The sequence below is a fragment of the Mesoplodon densirostris genome, chromosome 12, assembly GCF_025265405.1.
Source record: "Mesoplodon densirostris isolate mMesDen1 chromosome 12, mMesDen1 primary haplotype, whole genome shotgun sequence".
In the NCBI taxonomy this organism is placed as follows: domain Eukaryota; kingdom Metazoa; phylum Chordata; class Mammalia; order Artiodactyla; family Ziphiidae; genus Mesoplodon; species Mesoplodon densirostris.
In genome coordinates, this window is record NC_082672.1 from 27670925 (window position 1) to 27694259 (window position 23335).

At 41.1% G+C, this 23335-nt stretch overlaps 1 protein-coding gene across 1 annotated transcript in view; it reads left to right on the top strand.

Annotated features, from left to right (window-relative positions):
- Positions 1-18571: 18571 nt before the first annotated feature.
- MAP7 (microtubule associated protein 7) overlaps positions 18572-23335 on the top strand; it is a 140797-nt gene continuing 136033 nt past the window's right edge. The window contains exon 1 of the mRNA XM_060114525.1: positions 18572-18704. Within this exon, the coding sequence (XP_059970508.1) occupies positions 18572-18704 (133 nt within the window). The remainder of the gene's footprint in view (positions 18705-23335) is intronic.

Sequence of the window (23335 nt, forward strand, 5' to 3'; positions counted from 1 at the left end):
TTATTAGACCAGGCATTTGTGCTCAGGAGAGTGCATTTATTTGATATCATTAGTTAGGCGTGTGTGTGAGACACTAATTTGTATTGGCATGTTCTCCAAAAAAAAAAAAAAAACTAACATCTTTGCCTCCTGGTGCATGACAAAAAATCATTTGAAATGGGTTATTTTTTAAAACTCAGGTCTCATTATAAAGTTGAATGGAGGAAAGAGAGAAAAATAAAGGTGCAGATGTGGAAAAGAGCAAAGTTTTGGTCATATTGAGTTGTATGAGGCTCATCATGAAAGAGTCTAGAAGATGGATTAGGAATGAAGGCACATGGAGGCCAAATTGTGGAGTGATCAAGCCTAAGAGGTTAGTACATGATTCTGCAGGCAGTGAGGAAATGTTGATGAATCCTAAGGATAACATATCTTTAATAAAGTACGATAAATTAGGTAATTCTCTACCCATGGATCTTGAAAGCTTGATTGCCAAGTCTAGCAGAAGAGCTCAGCTGTGCCTTTTAGGAATGCATGGTCCCTTCATCTAGGAAAGTCATCCCCTTGATTGATTTTTGCTGATTGGGAAGGGTATCACGGGGCGGGGGGAGGGGAGAGTGTATGAGGAACATAAGCATGACCAGGCAGATTAGCCAAATCTCTGGTGATAGTGAGGTGATCGGTATTCTACCCATGTGATCCTCATTTTGAAGTAGCAGTGTAGACTAGAGGAGGGATTTAAGAAGGGCACATTGAGCTACATACAGACCGGCTTTGAAGTTCCTGCAGAAGTCTTCTGGGCAGGCATTGGGCCAGCACCATGGCATGGCAGTGGAAATGGGAAGAGAATGATTAATTCAAGATTCTGCAGAGGCATGTGTCAAAGGATGCAGGTAAAAAGTTGACATATAATATTATACACCAGGTGTAAGTTTGGCTCATTGGTTTAAGGGTGGCGTGAAAACAGTCATGATAAGGACCTGGGTTTGGTAGGAGAACTAGAAAAATCTCTGCTTTAAACATGGAGGTTTGAGATGCACGGGGGACGTGTAAGTAGAAATGTCTCATGGGCACATGGAAGGATGCGAATAAGGAGCAAAACAGGTTGGAACTCTGGGATTCATTCCATAAGGGGAACGTGATTGAAGCCATGAGGGTGAGGAGAGTTTTGAAAGAAAAATGGAAAGGGGATGAGACAACACTTCAAGCACAGGAGGAGGAAGAACCAGCAAAGAAGGTGGAAAAGCCAGAAAATCAGGAAAAGCATAATTGAGCAATGCCATACCTGCCAAGGGAGAGGGACGAGGAGGTCAAGGATTCAGAGAGTGAAGAGGAAAAAAAAAAAACCATTGGCGTGGTTACTGAGTAGTCACTGATCACCCCCAGAAGAGGCATTTCAGGGCATGTAGCAGATTATGTGATTAATAGACTAGCAGTTGGAAAGTAAAGGTAGCCAATTTAAAAGACCCTCCATAGAGTTCACTGGTGAAACGAAAAAATGTCAAATCCTTGAAATTTTTCTTTTTTAAATTTATTTATTTGTTTATTTATTTATTATTTATTGGCTGCACTGGGTCTTCGTTGCTGCGTGCGGGCTTTCTCTAGTTGCGGTGAGCGGGGGCTACTCTTCGTTGTGGTGCGCAGGCTTCTCATTGCAGTGGCTTCTCTTGTTCCGGAGCACAGGCTTTAGGCACGTGGGCTTCAGTAGTTGTGGCATGCGGACTCAGTAGTTGTGGCTCGAGGGCTTAGTTGCTCCGCGGCATGTGGGATCTTCCTGGACCAGGGCTCGAACCCATGTCCCCTGCACTGGCAGGTGGATTCTTAACCACTGTGCCACCAGGGAAGTCCCCCTTTGAAATTTTTCTAATTAAACCTTTTTAATTTGCATACAGTTTACTGCTTTAGGGGGTATACAATTCATTGTTTTGTCGAATGTATAGTCATGTAACCACCACTATGATAATGACCTGGAAGAGTTCTCTTGCCCCAGAGAATTCCCTCATGCCACCGCTGTGCAATCAGGTTCTCCTATCCTTAATGCCTGGCAACCACTGATCTGTTCACCATCCTAGTTTTGCCTCTTCCAGTGTCATAAAAGTGGAATCATACACATAGACTTTGTTTTTTTCAATTTAATTTTTTTATACAGCAGTTTCTTATTAGTTATCTATTTTATACATATTAGTGCATACATGTCAATCCCAATCTCCCAATTAATACCCCCCTCCCGCTTTCCCCCCTTGGTGTCCATATGTTTGTTCTCTACATCTGTGTCTCTATTTCTGCCTTGCAAACTGGTTCATCTGTACCATTTTTCTAGATTCCATGTATATGTGTTAGCATACGGTATCTGCTTTTCTCTTTCTGACTTTCTGTATGACAGACTCTCGGTCCATCCACGTCTCTACAGATGACCCAATTTCATTCCTTTTGGCTGAGTAGTATTCCACATATATGTACCACATCTTCCCACATAGACTTTTGAGTCTGAATTTTCTTTCACTTAGCATGATGCATTTGAGATTCAGACGCGTTTTGTGTATCAATATTTATTGGTGGTAGTTTGCCAATTGTAAGGAAGTCCCACAGATTAATCCATCCACCCATTGAGAAACATTGGGTTATTTCCAGGCTTTGGTGATATAAGTAATGCTGCTGTAAACATTTATGTACAGGTTTTTCTTATTTATCTAAGGGAAGTACCTGGGAGTGGAATTGCTGACTCATATGTAAGTGTATGTTTTTTTGTTTTGTTTTGTTTTTGTGGTATGTGGGCCTCTCACTGTTGTGGCCTCTCCCGTTGTGGAGCACAGGCTCCGGACGCACAGGCTCAGCGGCCATGGCTCATGGGCCCAGCCTTTCCGCGGCATGCGGGATCTTCCCAGACCAGGGCTCGAACCCGTGTCCCCTGCATCAGCAGGCGGACTCTCAACCACTGCGCCACCAGGGAAGCCCTAACTGTATGTTTATAAGAAACTGATGAACTGTTCTCTGGAATGGCTGTGCAATCTTGCATCCCTACATGCAATGTTCGTGAGTCTTACTTGCTCTGCATCCTTGCTAACACTTGATGTTGTCATGTTTAGTTTTGTTTTTTAGCCATTTCACCAAGTTCTTTTAGTAAAGCAATGTAATCACCTCAAAGTAAAAGAGTGCCCTTAGGGATGCTAAATGATGCTCACTTAAACTAGGAAAACTTGTGGAGGTAGAGTTGCTCTCAGAGCCCGGGTATAATGTGGAGTTTTTATGTGGCTCTAATATCATTGGCTTCTTTATTCTTTTTAATCCCCATAGTATTTATTTCTTGTGGAGTCTGCATTCTGAAGTTGACCATGAACAGCACTGCTGTCCTCCAGCGCACCCCATGCCAATCCAAATTCTCTTCTCCTCTTTAATGTCTGTCTTCTAATCCCTTGAGATACGGCTTTCCAGAATTTGGAAATAACTTTTTTGGTGTTTTTTGCAGTTAGGAAACTGGAAATGTTGATGCTATAATTTGTTTTATTGTCTGGATTACTCTTTGTTGGCAGATTTTATGTTGTCAAACCCGGTACTTAGTATCTGTTCTCAGTTACTGAAGTGTACTTGCAGAGATTTGTAAAAAGTCTTGATAATGTCTTTGGACATTTAATCACTGAGCATGGTCTAAGGTTCTATATGCTAAATGTGTATGATGTTCGGGCTTTTTTCTAGAAAATCCGTTTTTTAAAACTTTTTATTGAAGTATAGTTGATTTACAATGTTGTGTTAATTTCTGCTGTACAGCACAGCCACTCAGTATACACATATATACATTCTTTTTTATGTTCTTTTCCATTATGGCTTATCCCAGGATATTGAATATAGTTCCCAGTGCTATACAGTAGGACCTTGTTTATCTATTCTATATGTAATAGTTTGCATCTACTAACCCCAAACCCCCAGTCCATCCCTCCCCCACCCCACCCCTTGGCAACCACAAGTCTCTTCTCTTTGTGAGTCTGTTTCTGTTTTGTAGATAGGTTCATTTGTGGTATATTATAGATTTCACATATAAGTGATATCATATGGTATTTGTCTTTCTCTTTCTGACTTACTTCACTTAGTATGACAATCTCTAGTTGCATCCATGTTGCTGCAAATGGCATTATATCATTCTTTTTTATGGCTGAGTAGTAGTCTAGCTCTTCAGTGGGTCAGTGCTTTCTTCCTCTTCATTAACTCTTTAAAAAAATTTTTTAAACCATATCACATTTTATTTTATTTATTTTTGGCTGTGCCATGCAGCACGTGGGATCTTGGTTCCCCAACCAGGGATCGAACCTGCTTACCCTGCACTGGAAGCTCGGAGCCTTAACCACTGGACCGCCAGCCAAGTCCCCTCTTCATTAACTCTTGAAAATGCTCTGACTTCTAGTTCACAAATTTAAATGGCATCAGATGGTTTTTCTCTATTTGTTTACTGTTCTCCTTAGCATCTTTATTTGAGAAATAGCCAGTTGAGAAAATCTATAAGATTTGCTTTTAATAGGTGCCACGTTGAATTTTGATTTGAAGAGTAATATATTTTTGACAGCAAGAATTCACTGCACTCAACAGTTCCTCATCCTTGAAAGGTCCTACAGAAGCAGTTGTGAAAGGGAATTGTGAGAAAATGCTGACAATTGACACACCTGACCAGATAGTGCAGATGAATGCAGGGATGCAAAACTAAGCAGAAAGGAAGCTGAGTGAAATGCATTTGGTATATGTGAACTGGGCTTTGCAAGCATTGTTAGTAAAACTGTGTATATTTAGGTATAGAGTATTGAGATTTGGGATATGTTAAAATTTCTTTTGTGCTTTTTTTAATGCTATTAAAGCCTCCTTTTTGGAGTTGGCTTTCTGGTAAACAGAAGCATTACTGCTTACTATGGCATAACCTTACACGTATAAAACTTATATCCTGACACCGTTTAAAGTAGAAAAGAAGCTATATTCTAGGAAAAGTTTAAATTCCAAGGTGAAATTCTGGAAGGAAACCCCCCTTCTTTTAGTGTTCCCACAACCCAACACAAGGCCTGTTTTGGTGGCAGTAATGTGCATAATTGACTACAGTAAATATACCGGGCTGCTTTTCAAGATTTTAATCCAGGCCTTTGTTTCCCAGAAGCTCCTGCCCAGACTCTAGTGTGGCAGAGACACCAAACAGGGCCTGGTTGCATGCTTCCTGCATTCCTCCTGGATTGGTTTCTATTCAGGGTAGATGCTCTAAATTAGTACACCCCACAGTCCTGGTGGGTTCAGTTAAATATAGCTCTCTCTTTGGCCATACGGTTATGTTGTTGAACCGATTATTGAGGTCATGTGCTGGAGCATCACTGGTTCAGATCATTGCTTCTCAATCTTGGCAGTGAGTGAAAAATCACCTGGGGACCTTTTAAATATCTGGATGCCCACGCCGCACCCTAGGCAATTATCTGAGGATCTTTAGGGGTTGGGAGCCAGGTGGCAGTATTTTTTAAATTCCCCAGGTGGTTCCAATGTGGAGTCAAGGTCGAAAACTACTTTAGATCCATGTCCTATTTAGTGCTCTTCCATTTGACCTTAGGTTTGATTTGGAGGTGTCCAGTGTATCTTATAAAAACCACCTGGAAAATCGTAACAGCTACTGCCCCCAATCTAGTGAGTTTACTCACATTATCTCTTATTTTACCCCAGTAAGTTTTTTTGAAGGAAAGGTAGACGTGAATATGGGTATGAGTCCACTTGAATAGCCAAGTATTATGTACACATATATTCCAGGACATATTTATGCACTTTTATGTCTGAATATGTTCAGGTAGACAAAATGTTAGGTAGTTAGCTTTCTTTTTGTCTACTTTGCTTTGTTGTTACACTGCCTTCCTCTCCCTCCTCCTCCTCCTCAAAACAAGGAAAGGTCAGTTTCGGATAGATAATTAAAGGGTTCTCTTTGCAGAAAATTATATACTTTTCCCAAAGATTTTCATGGTGACCCATGAACTCTAATCACCAGATGCCTGGCTTTGGAGACCAGCCCTTGTTTCTTCTGTCTGTAAATACTTGACACAAGGCTGACCTTCGCCGTGATGCTCTCCCCTTCCGCCCTCTGCCTGCACTGACGCTAATACCCTCTGGGCTAAACTTTCCTTCCTTCGCCTCTCTTCTTTCTCCTCATTAGATATTACTCTGCCGAAGGCTCAGTCTGATAACCTCTGCTCTTTTCACTTTGCATTTTTTCTCAACGGTATTATTCACATCTATGGCTTTGAACATCACCTCACATGAAAATCTCTGGCTCTGTGTGTCAGAACTTCTAGACGCACTTCTGAATTGCATTTGTGTGTGCTTGTGAGGTTTTGTGGTGCCATCCATTGTGATTTAAAGCCCTTCCAGGGAGAGCTTACCTTTGGCAGAACTGATTTCCTCTTTTCTCCTCCTTGCAGCTGGCGTCTGCACAGCTGTAAAAATCCAGGACCAAAAGGAAAAGGGCAGTAGGGGAGATGGAATGGCTGTGATCCCTGGAGAAAGTATCTTTAATTCTTTTTTTTCCCCCTCAAGATTATACTGAAACTGAGCACGTGTGAAGCTATAGGTCTCAAGAATTGACTACCAAGTTATTTAGGGATGATGCTAAACTATTACTTTGTGCTGGGACTCTGGGGTCTGGCCGCCTGGGTTGCAGTCTCTTCCCCGCTCTCGACACACAACCTAAGGGATGTTGGGCAAGTCATTTGACCATTCGTCTTCCTCAGTTTCTTCCTTTTTAAAACAGAGATAGTGGTACCAGCCTCACAGGGTGAGGATTAAATGAGTTGATTCATGTAACGTACGTAGATAAGTGCCTGACACAGCATCAGCATGAAGTGTTATAATTATTGTGGTCCTGCTTATCAAGGATTGGTACTGCGTCACTGAAACTGTGGACGTACCCTGGCACGCTAAATTTCTCCCTTAGGAAATTTTTATTTATAATTGTAAGTCTCCGTAATGAGAATACAAATGTAATGCTGATTTAGGCCTGACTGCAGCTGTGATCACAGGGCCATTGGCTTGGCTCAGGTATGGGAAGCATCATCAAAGCACAATGATGCGTTCCGCCTGTCAAAATGATGCACAGAACCTTCCAGTAGTAACTTGCTACACTCTGGCCTGTGAGATTCGTGGATTGTGTTGTAACTGAGTTGGACGCCCAGGCCAGCCCTTCTCGCCTTACTCTTGTTTCATTTTTATGGTATTCAAGAGTGTTTTTTATTACTGTATTATCGTTCTAAGTTTTAAGTTCTTAAAGTATGATTGCTGCAGAATTATTGCACTTTAAATGAAAGACAGACGTCCATTCTTTTTAAACCAAAAAGATGCACTTGCCAGGTCTGTTATTTCCATCACAAGTCACTGTCACTTCACTGAATGTTCCTCTACGAGAAAAATAGACGAAGCATATACAGCTTGCCTTCCACAAACTTTTGTGAGAAGTTTCACAAACTTTGTGAAGATGCCCTCGTTGTGTATATAAAAAGATACACCCGCATGCTTTGTACAGTGACTTTGCATAAGTCCCCGGCAGAGTATCAGGAAGTAAAATACAAGTAGAAGAAATAGCTCTACAGTAGAAAGGAAGCGTTAAAATAAATTGAGAAAAGGGAGCTGGAGCCATTTTTAGTCCAGTAGACCTATGAGAGGGCAAATGCCTTTGAATAGAAAAACCCCATAATCTTATAACCCAATGAATCCTCACAGGAAAGAACACTAGTTTGGCATTTCTGATTGAATTCTTGTTGGTCCAGCTGTAACCGAAGTAGTCAGCTTTGAGAATGTCTTCCCATTTATTTACAGACCGATCTGGTTCAACATTTGCCGGCTACTCGCTGAGCATGGAGGAAAAAAAAAAAATGGTCCCAATCATCCACCAACTTGTGCAACACAAATCCTAAACCATATATGTGATTAGAATCACATGTCATCGTGGAGGCGGGTAGGGTTTCATTGAAGAAGGTTTTGGAAGAGGAGGAGCACAGAATGTCAGAAGGAAGGAGAAAAAGGGTGTTTGTTCTACATCTGGCTCCTGTTTCAGAAGTAGGACTTGGCGTACGGCCCTTAGACACCTGTGAAGTCGAGTGCCACACTAGCTGTGAAGTGTGCAGTGACTTCTTGCTGTACAGAGCAAATCGTTTTCTATATTGATGTACCTATCTGGAAACATGTTCATGGAACAATTTGCATCATTGCAATTGTTTTTAAAACAGACAGCTCTGGTTTAAACCAAGCTAAACAAAAACCACCCTCTTCTTGTTTGTAAACAGAAAACAAGAACAAGGTCTTTTTCCAGTGGGCTGGAAGCAGCCTGACTCTGGGCTCTAACGGGGGGCGGGGGGGTGCTTCTTGTTTTAGGGGTTTCAGGGCAAGTCTCTTCCTCTCTGCCTGTATGGAAACCAGCTAGTACTATCTCCAGCAAAAAAATTGGGGAGGGAGGAGAGATTTTTTATTATGACTTTGATTCCTTTACTGCAATATTGCATGTGTTTGGAACAGCCTTTTTTTTTTTTTTTTTTTGAAACACATCAAAGATTTTAGTATCTTCAACAGTGGAAATGTAGCCGTTTTGCCTTATGATAAAAGGTAAAATGGTCCATTTGTGGTGGTTTAGGAAGTTCGCCAAGTCTTTGGCATTATAATCCTTCCTCAGTTGCCTGTCTGAAGTTTACGTGAGTTTTAAAGCGAGGGCTTAGAACACGAATATGAAAGGTAAAAGGTATTAGAGATGAGGTTTGGGGCGCCCTAAGTGTCCTTATCAACATGTTCATCCTTCTGAGATGTTATTTATTTCTATACAAGAGCCCCCTAAAATCTCGATGGCCCTAGGTCAGGCAAGATTAAAAGAAGCTGTATTTACCAAAAAACGAACTGGGTTGCTAGTAGTATCTACATGGAAATTAATGCTTCATATCTTTTTTTAAAAAGTGATTATTGTTGCACTAGGGACATCTTTTGCTTAGCAGTTGCAAATATTAAAAGCTTCTGGGCTTGCTAACCCCAAGTATACTTCTCTCTTACCTGTATATTTTAGATTAAGGTTTTTGGTGTTCTGGTTGGTTGCTGACAGTTACAATGGGTGTGCTAATCCTTTTCAGTGTGGGCCTTCACTGAATGAAAATGACCAAACCTCAGATCTACCCACCATGATCATATAATTTAGCGTTTCTGTTTAGTCACTTCTTTCCTCTAGGTTGATTTCAGAACTATGCCAGAGAATTGTATAATTCTTCTTCAGTCAGAGTTGGTTCTAGTTAACAAAGAAGTCAATAAATGTATAAAGTTTAGTACCTCATTTACCTTCTCATGAAATCATGTTTTATTTCACCACCCCCTCATCCATATATCTACATACTATAGTTTCTTCTAATTGAAACCGTGGGAAGGATTTCTTTTAACTTTCTTATCTGTACTTTCTAAACCATTTAATGTTGAGACAACCAGACTGCTTAGTTCTTATAATGATGAAAAGGGTTTATTTGATGCTTTGAAGCCAAACGGTATTGGCTTCTCAGTGAGAGATCAATAGTGAAAATATATAGGGGGATTTAATAGGTCTACTCTGAGGTGTCCTGTCCCCAGTTTATGAATATTATTTTAACAGAGCATTGCAATATTGGGAAACGATTTGAGTAGGTAGTATCCGGCCTCTTCAATGAAGGTTATGATCATTGACACATAGACCTTTGACTGGCATGCTTTCGTTTGCAGCATGTTGATTTCAGTGTGGGACAGAGTGTCTGGATCTCTCTGGGGTCACTGACCGAGATGGTAATTATATGTGTCAACCTGGCTAGGCTACAGTGCCCAGTTGTTTGGTCAAACACTAGGCTAGATGTTGCCGTGTAGGTATTTTGCAGATATGATTAACATTTACAGTCAGTTGACTTTAAGTAAAATAGATTACCTTAGATAATCTAGGGGGCCTGATCCAATCATTGAAGGCCTTCAGGGGTTTCCCAGAGAAGGAGGAATTTTGCCTCAAGGCTATAATACAGAAATCATGCCTGAGTTTTAGCCTACTGACCTTCCCTACAATTTTGGACTTGCCAGCCTCCACAATCGCAGCAGCTATTTTTCCTTAAAATAAATATCTTTATATACTTTTTATGTATTTTTCTCCAGAGACACAGAACCAAAAGTACTATTCTGTGTTGTTGGTTTTTTAAATTCTGTGTTCTGTGTCTCTGGAGAACCCTGACCGTGATACATTGACCCTTAGAAAGAAAATCAAGGGTTTGCCCCAGAATTATTCAAAACACTTAGATTACTTTTTAAGAGAGAAAATTTTAATCTAAAGGTAAAAAGAGGTTATTAAGCCTTCCTAAATTGGAAAAAAAAAATCTTAATCGATGTCAGTTTTAGTTTTAGGAGAAAGAATTGGGAAGAGCAGCAAAGCAGCAAAGGATAAGGATTGGAGGCAAGTCTCAGTACAGTGTGAAACACATTGTTCTTGGCCTCTCCAATTTTTTTTTTTTTCTGAGCTGCACTGTTTATTTTGCTGCTTGAAACGTACGTGACAGTATGCCACTATAATTATGGGGTTTCATCTAAACCTTTACTACACTGCAGGTACAGAAATATACGGACACATTTTTGGAGAACACAACAAACATTTTAATTTACACATAAGGAAGTGTTCAAAAGGATATGCATGTCAAGTTATTGCAGGTTATTTGTGAGAGAATTTCTGCAGGTAAAACCTGTTTAAATTTAGCCAACAGTAACGTGTCAGTGTCTTTAAAATCATGACAAAAATCTTCTCTCTGGTCATGTTGCCCACGACAAATTACTATGATGTATGTTTTTACTGACCTAAAGACTTAGGACTATCGTTCTCCTTAAAATGTCCATAAAGTAATATACTGAATTGGTTTATACTTAATTGCTTTTCACTCCAAACCTTTAGATCTCATCTCTCAAGTCATGTAGCCACAGTGAGCCATCCATAATAAATTGTGCCATTAAGGGAAACCTGTATATCTTATTCACCTTTATCCCCTCTTCCCCAGAGTTTTTCACACAGTACGTTTTCATTAATTTGTGGGTGGGTAAGAGAGGAGGGAGGCCTGCAAGCTGCAGGTGCAGAAATTGTACAGTGGGCCTCTTCTATCCAAAACACCCACGGAAACACCCACCGAGCGAGACTTCCATTGTTTTCGTTATTTAGCTTTACGCCTAAAACCTCTGGGGGGCATCAGTCGAATGAGCAAAACAATACAACTGCAGAGCTTCCCACAAAGTGAAGCCCTGTGAAGTTTTAAGTATAGAGATACAGTGACTGCAAGGAAAAGGGCTATCTGAATCTCTCAGGCTTTTTCTTTCTGCCTGACTGTTTTCCCGTGGGGATATAACTCTAGTTTCCATTTTCACCAGGTCACGGAATCTCAGGATCAGAAGGGACTCTAGAGTCTAAAAATCCAACCTGTACACAGTGCATTAATCCAACACATCGCCCCAGATCAGTGTTTGTGCACGGCAGCCCTCAGTGATGGAGAGCACAGCTCGTTACATTCCGGTAATTTCCAATCACCGGACCTCAGTCCCTCTTCTTGAACTACACTGAAAGTTAACCTTTAATTCATTTATTTTATTCTTCCGGAGTCTTGTTTTCTCTAGAGAAAATGTACTTTCTTTCAAACGATCCTCCTGTGTTATGGCTTAGGATCTTTATGATAAGTCCTAGGTTGGTCTCTTCTGAGTATGTTCTAATTTATCATCCCATTTGAAATATCTAGCTCAGACCATGTGATGTGAGCACCAAAAAATAAAGAAGGCTTGTTCCGCTGACTCAGCATGCTGGCTCTCTGCTGATACCGCCCGTGATGCTGTTAGGATTTTTACTGCCTCATCACACTGAAGTGTAGTGAACTTACTGCCCGAGGGCCCTCCTTCCTTGTATCTGCTAAAGCTTGGGTAGGTCTTCACTTTGTACCCGTGCAGTTGTTCCTTTTTAATGTAATAAGAGGTGATCATAGTTATCACGACTAAATTGAATCTTTTTAGCTGTAGTCCATTATTTCAATCTGTTGAGATAATTTTGGTCCTGATTCTAGCCATCTCTCAGCTTTGTTTTATCTACAGATATAAAGCCCTCGTTCTCATCCGAATCTTTTATAAGGATATTAACCTCCTTTCCTTCCCACTGCTCGCTTCTCAGCTTTTATTTGGGCTATTGAGGGCATTTGGTATCCATGCTCATTCCCCTGAAATAAGTCTTCCACATGCCAGGGAATACCTGTTTAAAAACAACAACAAAAACCATGAGTGAATGAATGATTCTTGTTTTCCTGTCTTCTGCCTTCTGTTCCCCCCAGCCACCGGTTGAGATCTCATTTCTCCACCTGGACCAAGTTATTATGTGACAAGTTTTTCTTAAGTCTCACTCCTTCTCCCTTCCAACCCATCCAACACCAGCTGCCAGACTGGCCCCTCTGGATCACACATTTAGTCATCAACACCCCTCAGTGACTCCTTGTCTTTGTTTGGTGGGAGAACAATTATATGACTTGGCTGCTGCTTGCCCTCCAGTGTCATCCGCCAAAGCACCTCATCTCGCATCCTTGACATTTTACCAGTCCTAAAGCAAGACAGGGAACCCATTTCTTTTCTTATCTTTCTAATTGTGTGGCTCAAACATTAAACATGTAACTTGCTCACAGACCAATGATGGATTAGGTAACTTTTAGAAACACTACCCTGGGCGTCTGATTCTTCTGTTGAATCCAGTGATTGATTTCTGTGCCTCGTTTTGAATCTGTAAAATTGCATGTCTAAACTAATAAGGGTGTTGCTATTAGAGGAAAGGAGCTTCTGTGCACATTTTAACTTTTGTCAAGGAGTTCAGAAGTCCACGTAATGTACGTTAATAAAGTGTTATCACTGAGAATAATGAACAGGAGGGCCTAAAGGCATTCTAGCATATGTTACTGGGTTAAAGTTTAATGTGGCGTTTTTATAATATTTGCAACTTAGCTAGTGATCCATAATGTTTAGGAAAGGGTTTTCAGGAAGACTTCGTGTCCACACCTTACATTCAGATAACTGAACCCTGGAGGTTTTAGATTTGTTTATGGCAGAGCAGACATGGGAAAGTGGACTCTGCTAGCACCACGAAGTGTTCATGCAGCAAAGATTTATAGAAAAGTTGTAAAAGGCATGGCAGGGACCTGGTACCTCTTGGTTGATGGCACATCACTACTGGGGTAGTATTTACTGTTTTTCTTATAAGCCTGTTAACAAAAGGTGGTAAGGAAGATCAAAGCAAACCTGCTTTATTTTCCTTTCAAAGTGTCAGTCTGCCTTTGTGAGTATTTCTTTGTCCAGCAACCTATCGGAAGCTCTGCATAATGCTGCAGGATGGCAGAATATTGTGCCTTTATTGCCACAGAAGCCATCAGGAAGTGGCGTCATTCTAGGAAACTGTAAGGGAGCCCTTTAACTTCAAGAATGGGGATGGCAAAGAACCTGCTGGGACCCTTTGTTCCCTAGGGGTTGTTTGATTTCATGTCAGCCTGTGCTGGCTTTGTCATTTTCAAATGATGTGAGGTTTTTTAAAATATTACATTAACATGTGGATTTCTAAAACTCCAGCTAGAAGTAACTTGCAGCTTACTTTGGGGGAGATGCATAGAGAATTTAAAAGATGACTGAAGTCCAGTAGTTTTGAAGAATTAATCATCACCTCTAATATAGAAATGTGGGAAAGCATTTTGGTACTCTTGGACCCCATTGAAAAGTAACTAACTAATATGGATATAGAACTGTAATTTTCCAGTGCCTGACCATTCAATCCAGCAGTAATAATTTTTGTTTTCAACTACAGCACTTGATTAGTACAAATCAGCCTCTTTACCATTTCAGTAATGTTTCTGTAAAGCTCACTAGGCTTTTAGAAAGAAAAATCTAGGTATGCTTTCTCACTGGTTAAACAGATTTCTCTTTGCAAGAGGATATTCTTAAATGCACTCAGGGGCTATGCTATTTTCCAGTTTTATGGTCACAAAATAAGAGCTTAGGAAGCATAAATGTGAACAGAAGCCTGAAGGTGTATGTTTGGATACGTGTGCCTACATGTATTTAGTCTTTTATTTAACATCGTGACAGCAAGACCCAAGTTATGAGCGGACTTCCCTGCTAAATCAGCAAGTTTAACTCGGTTTCATGTGCATGGGTTGGTGCCAGGCAGCCAGGGTAGAAGGACAGACAGACATAAATTCATTGTGTACTAAGGGAGTGGGGCTGTGGGTGGGGTGGGAACAGCAGCTGCTCAAGGGCCTGTTGGCCTGTTTGGTTCCTAGCAGTGATGAGTGCTACCACTTTCCACCTGTTTGCGAGTACATTTTGTGATTGTTCTGCAAACATTTTTTTTCTGTACAAAGCCAGGCTAGTTGTAAAAATCTACCCTTTTGCACCAGGCAGTGTCTCATTTCTCTGGTTTATACAGGGTCTCCGTTACTATATCACTTGCTGTTTTAACAATTTAAACAAAACAATTGCAGAACCTCGTTGATTCTCGGAAGTCTACCTGCCCCAATTCCCATGGGAACTGAATTACGATCCTGTATCTGCAGGCAGCATGCAAAGGCAATTGTGCCACACCGAAAACACTTATTAGTGCTGAGGAACAGTAAAGAAATTCACAGTGGTATTCGTTTTACTTCTGGGGATATTTAAATTTAAGGTCTCACTAGCCCCCTTTCCACATTTGCTTTTATTTTGGGTCGGAGTGTAAAAAGGAGAAGACTATAGCCCCGGGCTCTGCCCCTACAGGGATCAAGCCACAGCAGTCCTGGAATTATATAACTTAACCCCTGTATCTGTCAAAGGCTGGGTTTGAGCATTTAAGAAACTAATCTCAAATATTTTCATATGTCTTAAATGAGGTAAGAAATGTGTACTTCATGGGTAGGAAAAAAATCCTTTATTATGATTATTTGATCTTGAGCTGTTTGCTTCCCTGTGACTAGTCCCAGCTGTGACTGAGATGCAGTTAGTTGGTGCTGGAGTCAGGATTGACAGGGCAGCAGGATGAAGGCATCTTGGCGTTAGGGCAGATGGGCCTGGGTTTAATCCTGACTCGGTGATTTAACTAGCTGTGTTAACTTGAACCTCTCTAAGCCTCTGTTTCCTGATCTGTCAGGTGGTAACTCCTCTCTCTTGGGGCTATTGTAACTAACAAAGATAACATATCTAACGCACCTAGCACAGCGTCAGACATAAAGTTGAACATGTTCCCAGATGATGGGCTATTATATTCCTGTTCTTGAGGCCCCCTTGCCTTATGGGTTACATGATGGTGGCAACCTCTGACCTCCCTTGGTAGCCTTTCGTTTCCCCCCAATAAATGATTTTAAGTATAACTCGTATTCTTTTAAAAACAAAGCAAAACAGCCATTTTGGTGGTTTTCACATTTTGAGACAAATTCAAATTCTCCAGGAGACCCTCAGGCTAGAGCATGAAAAATTCGGTCTGTGTCACTGAGGGGTATTCCACTGAAGTTAACAGAAGCGGAAAACCATTGATTGCCTGGACTGGGTGGTAGACCTGGGCTGTTCTGTGATTTCTCTTCGCCGGGACCTTCATTCTGCTGGGTGCCTTGAGTGCAGCCACAGACCTCAAGGAGCACTCCTGCCCGAAATTTGTAATCTCGTCTGGACAACTTAAACGCTAAGTAGTATTCGCTTTGCTGTTGCATTTCTCCATAAAACGACTGAGGCCATCCTTGAAAGTAATGGAATGGACATCCTCTGCAGAGGTCATTTGAATTTGAGCGCCCACTCTGCTTTTCAAAAACCACTCTTAGGAAGGATTTTTGTTGTCATTCTAGGACAATGAATAAATATTGTCATCTTCATTTTTTTATTTGGAAGGTGGAGAAAAAGATCCCTTTTTCTTTATTTCTTTCAGTAATACTTTTACTAAACTCAATGGAGATGATCAGAAGCTGTTAGCTTTATTTGGATGAGGAATATTTCTGAATGAAATCTGTTATTTGCCCAAGACACTGATTTTCATTTTCTCTACCAAAAGGTAGTTTCAACTATACTTTGTGTGTATGTTGCTTTTGTAAGTACTAGCCTGATTCTCTAGAAATAGAAGAAAGAAACTAAAGTAGATTTGAAAATATTTCACAAATATGTTTATGTGTGATAATTGGCCTGTGTTTATTGATCATCTGATTAAAGAAAAATAAATAGGAAATAAAAAATTATTTAATTCAGAAAAAAGTTAACCAGTTACAGAAGGTTATGGAAATACATTAACCAGTTTGTATCCACTGTTTATTTAAAGGCGTGAATCCTCCCTTTCCTTTCCTCTCCACATCTTGCCATCTCTGTAGAAGTTGAAGAGGGATCTGGGATTCTAAACCTTGTAGGCCAAGTATTTGTCAGAAGGAGAAGCACTGGAGTAGGAAGAAGAGAATCTAAATTTTCATCGTAGACTTGCTGCCAACTAACATTTGACTTGGGCAAGAAACTTCACTTCGTGGGCCTCACCCTCCTTGTGTGTAAAATGATGTTGATTCAGATGCCTTCTCAGACCCTTTCAGCTCGTTTTCCAGTCTTTTATTCCAAACGCCTACATCACAGGTTAACATGATTTTAAATAAACTCCATATATGAAATTTCCTATGTTTCTCTAAGCCACAAAGCTAAACATGTTAACTTAATTAAATCTCCCAGCCTTTGCAGGGAAAGATTTCTGAAGATTTATGTGTTTTTTTTCAGCAGGGATTTGCTAACCGTTTAGTACATTTCCAGTCCGAGACTGGGCAATATACGTAGATAAAAAGCAGAAGTGTTCCTTGATGGAGTTGACAGTTGAACTGGAAACACCTTAAATAATTATGAAGCAAAAATGAACTAGTTACAACAATGTATTATAAGCTATAATTAAAGCAGCTGCTATTTATTAAGCACTTCTTACTGCTAGCACCACCATCATTCAATCCTTGCCCCTAATCCTATGAGAGAAATGTCATCACCCCAATTTTACAGAGAAAACTAAGGTACCAAGAGGATAGTGAATTGTCTGAAGTTACTCTTCCATGCAAAGGATTTAGAGAGGATATTTACCTCTCCTCAGAGTCCCTGCGTCCCCTTTTGGATAAGTTTAAGGATTGAGAAAAAAATGAGTGGGCTGGGAGCGGGAGGATTGCTTTGGACTTTCTAAGCTGACTTGACTTTGATTCAAGTCAGAAACAAAAAGAACAAAGATTATTTTCTTAATTTGGAGGTTGACTTTTTAATGTCATTTATTGTATATTTAGGTTTTCTTGCACACAGTATAAATTTTAGGCAGCCTAGACATGGAGAGTCTTATAAAGTGAGAAAGCTTATTTCAGGAGAAAACAATAATCACATGATGGTGTGCTTTGGAGAAATCAGTCCAGAAAAGAACTAAAATTGGGTCAAGTGTTGAGACTTGCTCAGCATTGCTGTTAGGGACTTGCCCAGAGCAGTGGGAATTGGGGGGAGTTTGCTGGATATAATCAAGGCAGCTTTTTTCCCATTGGAGGATCGTAGTGTCTCATTTGTGTCCTTTCGGCTAGACTTGCAGAAGGGGTATTCCAGATTGTGGTCTCTGTGAGAACAGGCACAGTTCTCTTCCCTGGAGGGTCTTGGGTACAGGGCCGCACTGGTCCTCAGGACAGTTGCCACCAAGCCTGCGTTTATACAGACTCTGGGGTTGTAAGAATGTCAGGGAAACTGGGGTGTGTTACTGAGTGTGAAGCGAGCTGTGGGGTACCAGCCATGCCTTCATTTATCCAGGGGCTCGCAATCATTATCACGATGGAAAACCTGACCCCCCAGAGAAGGAAACGCCCTTGCCTTGAGCCCCTTTCTCCCGGCTGGGGTCCACTGCTGCCTGTGCAAGCAAAACTGCATTTTCCTCCCCTCCTGCTACTCCGGCCGCCGACTGGAAGAGGGAGCTGCCCAGCGGCTGGGCTGCTCGCCTCACGCTGCAACCCTCTGCTGGCAAGTTCCCAGGACCAGCATCCCGGCAGGCTGGCGGCTCCACCGGGGAGATGGAGCTGCTCCCAGCCCTCCTTGATTAGGATAAGTCAGGGTTGGCAGGGCAACTGTTAACGGCAGCATCTCCTGTTTTCCCGTCTGTGCTATGTGTGCTGACTATTTTACTGTGCAGTAGCAGGAAAAGAAGATTGAGAAAAGGTGCCACAGCAGGAGGGAGAAGCTGGGATCTGATTGAGCAGGTTAGGCAGTGGGGGGAAGCATCCGACCTGCCTGCCTTTCTGGAAGGGGAGTGAGTGTGTGTGTGTGTGTGTGTGTGCGTGCGTGTGGGCGCGCTTGAGCCAGCACATGTGCCTGTGAGGGGTGAGTGGGAGGGGGCTTGCAGAGGAGGCGGGGTGCTGCTAGGTGAGGGGGAACTGTGGGGCCTCAGTTGCCAAGAGGCTGGTAGTATCTGTCAGCTGTTTGCACACTGTTTACCCATAAGGGATCTATTACAAGTGCTCAAATGAACCGGCAGCTTAGAAACTAGCAGCTTCCTGGGAGCTGCAATTATATAAGCATATAGTTTTGATATACTGATAATTAAAAAACAAGTAGCAGCGGTATGCCTGGATCAGCTACAGCTTTCCGACAAGAGAGACTGAAGAAGACCAATGCAAGGCCAGTCCCCCTTGGTTTATTCACCATTAATGAGGAAGATGAACAGCAAAAGAATGGAAATTCCAGAAGACCAAAAGGTATGCATTAGCCCTACCCTTTGGTCAGAGCCAGAGACAGCCCCCGTTTCCCACGCTCTCTGTAACACATTTTATCAACTCTGCTCGGGGTACACACTGTGTGGAGTGCTGGTGGTATTTATACACTCTGTAGGGCTGTGTATGCATGAAATGGGGAACAGATTTTGCAGATTTGGTAGGTTTCAGATCAGTTGCCTTTTTGACCCAGGCTGCTTTCTTGGACTAGAGAGCTTTAATCTTCACAGGCTGTCCTCATCAGGAGGAAGGAATATGAGTTATCAAGGTTTAAATGAACCTCTCCCCACCTTCCATAGGTGCATCAGGTGATTTCTGTTTAATGAGACGAGTTCCTCAAGAGGGATGAGGTGGATAGAGAGACCTAAGAGTGCAGCCTTTCCATGGGCAGTGGGTCAAGATATTACTACCCCCTTTTCTATTTTGAAGTGCTCAGAGAGGAGGCAAACAAACACTGAGCACGACTGTGGGGCGGGGGGGAAAGCTGGGGAGCAGGGAGGGGACCGTGAGGTTTTATAACTTCTGATGGCAACTCTGCTACATCTGTATAGAGGTGGAGATGGGCTGGCTACAGGAAGGAGAGGACCGATTCTCGTGCTGTCCTTTCATGAGGGTGAAATCCAGCAGCAGCTCGTCGGCTTCTCTGGTCCCCGTGTACTGCATCGTCTTTAGCGCTATCTCATGGCCACCCTGCCAGGGCTGCAATGATCAGCAACATCGTGCATTTTTGAAGAAGGGCTTTAAGGCTTACATGTTAAGTTTTCCAGTATCCTAATTCTTGCAACCCCCTTCCCAAATATATACGAGCTGTTCTTAAGCTGATAGGTTATCGGTTTTGTTGTTGCCGGCGCGCTGATTACATTTTAGCTCACATTCGAATTGTTCTATCACTGAGAGATCACATTTTCCTCAGTGTGGCACAGAGCGGTAGCATGGCAAAGTAGCAAGCAAATATTTGAGCAATGATAGAATGAGTGTTTACATAGAATGCAGTGTCTGAAGATGACTGTCTCTCTCTCTCCTGGTTCTGTAATGTATCTGTTTGCTTTTATTAAATAGAATTGAAACTCTAGTTTAAATCCAAAAGTATATTTTTACTTCATTTTTAAAAGACTGTATACAGGGAAGTTCTAATAAGTAGAGTCTTATTACTGTAGTTGATTTTATTTTACTGTCAGACATTGCTTCTGTCTGAGGACCAACCCACCTCAGGCGTCTGTTGATGCTGTAACTGGAAGGTGACTTAGGTGATTCTTTTATTTGCCCATGAATTAGATGTTGAACCAAGGTGTTCTCTTGATGAAAACTCAATACTTTAAATTGTTAGTAGCAAATCATTTGGCCTCCTAGGACTCGGTAACTTTTAAAATTAATGTGGATTTGTTGAATCCTGGCCACTGTGTAGTTTTGGAAATATTGTTCTTGATTAGAGGCACTTTTTCCTTGGGTGTCCTGGAAGACTAATTTAGGATAGCCATCCATTTTGTCCTTAGTAATTCTCTTGAATTCCTCTTCTATCTCTGAAAGGTTCTTTTCAGTTGCCTCTAGCATTTTTTTTTTTTTTTTTTTTAAGGAAAGAGAGCTAGGGGGAGTCGGTGCTTATAAAAATCTGTTTGTTTTTGGTAGTTTGTGCAACTCCTTGGATAAAAGACTTAAATCAAGGAGTTTTCTGATCCCCTACCATTTTGCTTTGTCTACCTTTCCCCACACCAAGGGCAGGGGAGCGGAGGCGGAAGAGTAGGGGAAAAAAGTCCTGTGCTGATAAGGATGTCCAGACTTTCTGTATATCCCCAAATGTCTCTAATTTATGGACACATTCAATACAATAAGCAGATAAAGCACCTTGGGTATCTCTAATATTCTTGATGGTTAAGACTATACTATTGGCTTTGATTCTGAATTTCTCATCAGGTCTATAGGAGCAATAGGAATGCTCACTTTCAAGTCTAGCTTTGTACATCAGGAGGACAATGATGGAAATATTCTGTGTCTGCACTGTCCAATATGATGACTACTAGCCACGTGTGGCTAGGAGCACTTGCACTATGGCTACTATACCTGGGAAACTGATTTTTAAAATTTTAATTACTTTCAGTTAAATTTAAATATAGCCACATGTGGCTAGTGGCTACTTTATTGGACAACACAATTCTAGTCCATAGAGCTGTGACTTTCTGCATTTGTGTCCTCTTTGCTTTGTCCATCCTTGACTGCTTCCTGGTGCCAGATATGGTCGGTCCTGAAGTGAATGTGGTTATTAAGAAGGACATCATCTAGCAGACAGCCTGTTCTCTGCAAGGGAGCACGTTAACCTGGATTTACAGACAATGTCGTGTTTCCTTTTCCACTAGATGTTAGTGCTTGCTCTGTTGGTTACTCTTACTGGTCACTAGTTGCCTGTACCATCTTTTGCAACTTTTAATGAACTCCTATTTTCTCAATTATTTCCAAAGCATCATAGCTGGATGACATACAGGTTATCTTTTCTGTCTAACTATTAAGATAAACCATCAAAAACTTTGGGGTTTTTTCCTGCTTACTCCATGGTCTAATCACCTAACCGTGTCTCAACCTGGTTTTCATGCTTAGTATCTTTGTTCTATCTTTACCAGGAATAGAGAAGTTTGCTATCTAAACTGAATAAGCTAAATGCTTCTATCCGGGATTACCCTGGGTTAATGACAGTAGCATCTTTCCAGGTACTCTACTGTTGGAAAACCATCATAATGAACTCGGTGGGAAGGAAAATGTCGCTTACCATCTGGACTCCCAACGGTGGCTTCAAAATTACCTGATGGGGTCAGACAGTCGTTTGGTTAGCTGGTAGACTAGATCAACTATTAAAGGAGAGATTTCTCTCCCATGTGATCAATAGCAATATGAATGTTTTACATGCCTGGTTATTATTGACGTATAACACTTAGTAATTGGGAGTGAGCTGGGCTTATGCTATTGCTCTTATGCCTCAGAACCCAAGCCTCAGTGTAATGCTGACTGTACAACTTGCTTAGGAGAGATTGTTTAGGTATTGCAGTGACTAAATGCCATTGAATAGGTTTCAAGGCAAACCTGCCTTATGATGAGTTTTGCTGAGTACAGTGTGATTATTAAGTAATATGACATTTTCTCCCTAAACCAATATTTGTTAAGTGCTCTGTGCAGATTACTCTGCTGGGCATTGTGGAAGTGATGCAAAGATAATTGACCTGGTTTCTGCTCTTAGAAGTGTTTTAACTGTCTAGTAGGAGAAGACAGGTATGTACAAATAATGCAAGAATATAAACTGAAATCAGAGGAAGGGTTGACAGGGTAATGAAATGATCTCTGCATACGTCCATGCCCTTTTCTAGACTGTAAGCTGCTTAGGGGCCAGGACTACTCCTCTTCATAGGTACTTTGTAGAGTGCAGGGAAAGCTATTGAAGGGAGGTAAATTTAACATTCAGAAATAATTTTCTCTGGTTCTTAAAGGTCTTACTAACATAGGAATTTTAAGAAGTGTTGATGGTATTAGACTTGTCCTTCCAAGGTAACTACTTTGAAAGAGACAGTGCTATGTTTGGATGTGTCTGATGTGTCAATTGTGTTATTCTCTACCACACTGCGTTTATCTAATCGTGTACTGGGGATTCTGCTGTTCTGTTGTTTTCCATCATAGTATTCATCATTTCTTTGAAAAAAATGAAAGTATATGTTTACAAGGTGGAATCAATTGACGACTTTGTTAATAACTTTGTTAATAACTAGGTTAATGCCTTCTGCCCCTTTTGTTAGCTAATTGCAGGTTAGAATGTAAAGACATAAAAATTTCTCCTTGAAATCAGGGCACAGTAGTTCTACTACTCTCTCCTTCTCCCCTCCCCCCTCCCATTTGGTTAAAATGTGTATTGATGGAGCCTGCAGTGACTCCTCTTCTTTTGACTTATCCACTGTAAAGGTAGAATTTCTGCCAGTTAAGGTTTCCAAATGAAATACAGTCTACCATTTACCGTTTATATTCCTGTTGGATAGGTGGGGATCTAGCACCTCTTTGTAATGTCCTCTTTGTTAGGTCCTGAGTTTTTCTTTTCAAGGAGGAGTGTTACGTTAAGAAGTGTGAATGCCACTCAAGAGTCATTCTCACACATCTCCTCGTTTCTTTTCCTCTTTTGTTCCGTAGGACTTGGATCGTTGTCCCGTTCCCAGTGTCCTTATTTGTGCCATTTCAAGACTAGGCAAAAGGTTTTAACCGTAGGATTTTACAGCAAGTGAGGCAAAAGTATAGGTTAGAAGAACAATAATATCAAAGATCTCTATTATGAGGAGAAAATCTTAGATTGATTGATATAACTTGTATTTCTTAAAAGACCCTAAATATAATGTTTTATTCGAAGCATTTATATTTTTTAAAAAAGAACAGAGGATGTCAGGAGCAAGGATCACGACATCTAATGTATGGTTTGCACACATTGGATTCTCATAAATAACTGTGAGTAAGTAGCTGTCTTTCAGGTATTCTGTATTCTAGAAGTAGAAATTAACATATGGATCACTGCGTACTACCGGAACACAGCTTAACCTGTACCTAACCACACTGTTTTGTACAGTGAGGTACGATATATAATGGAATTTGTTTTG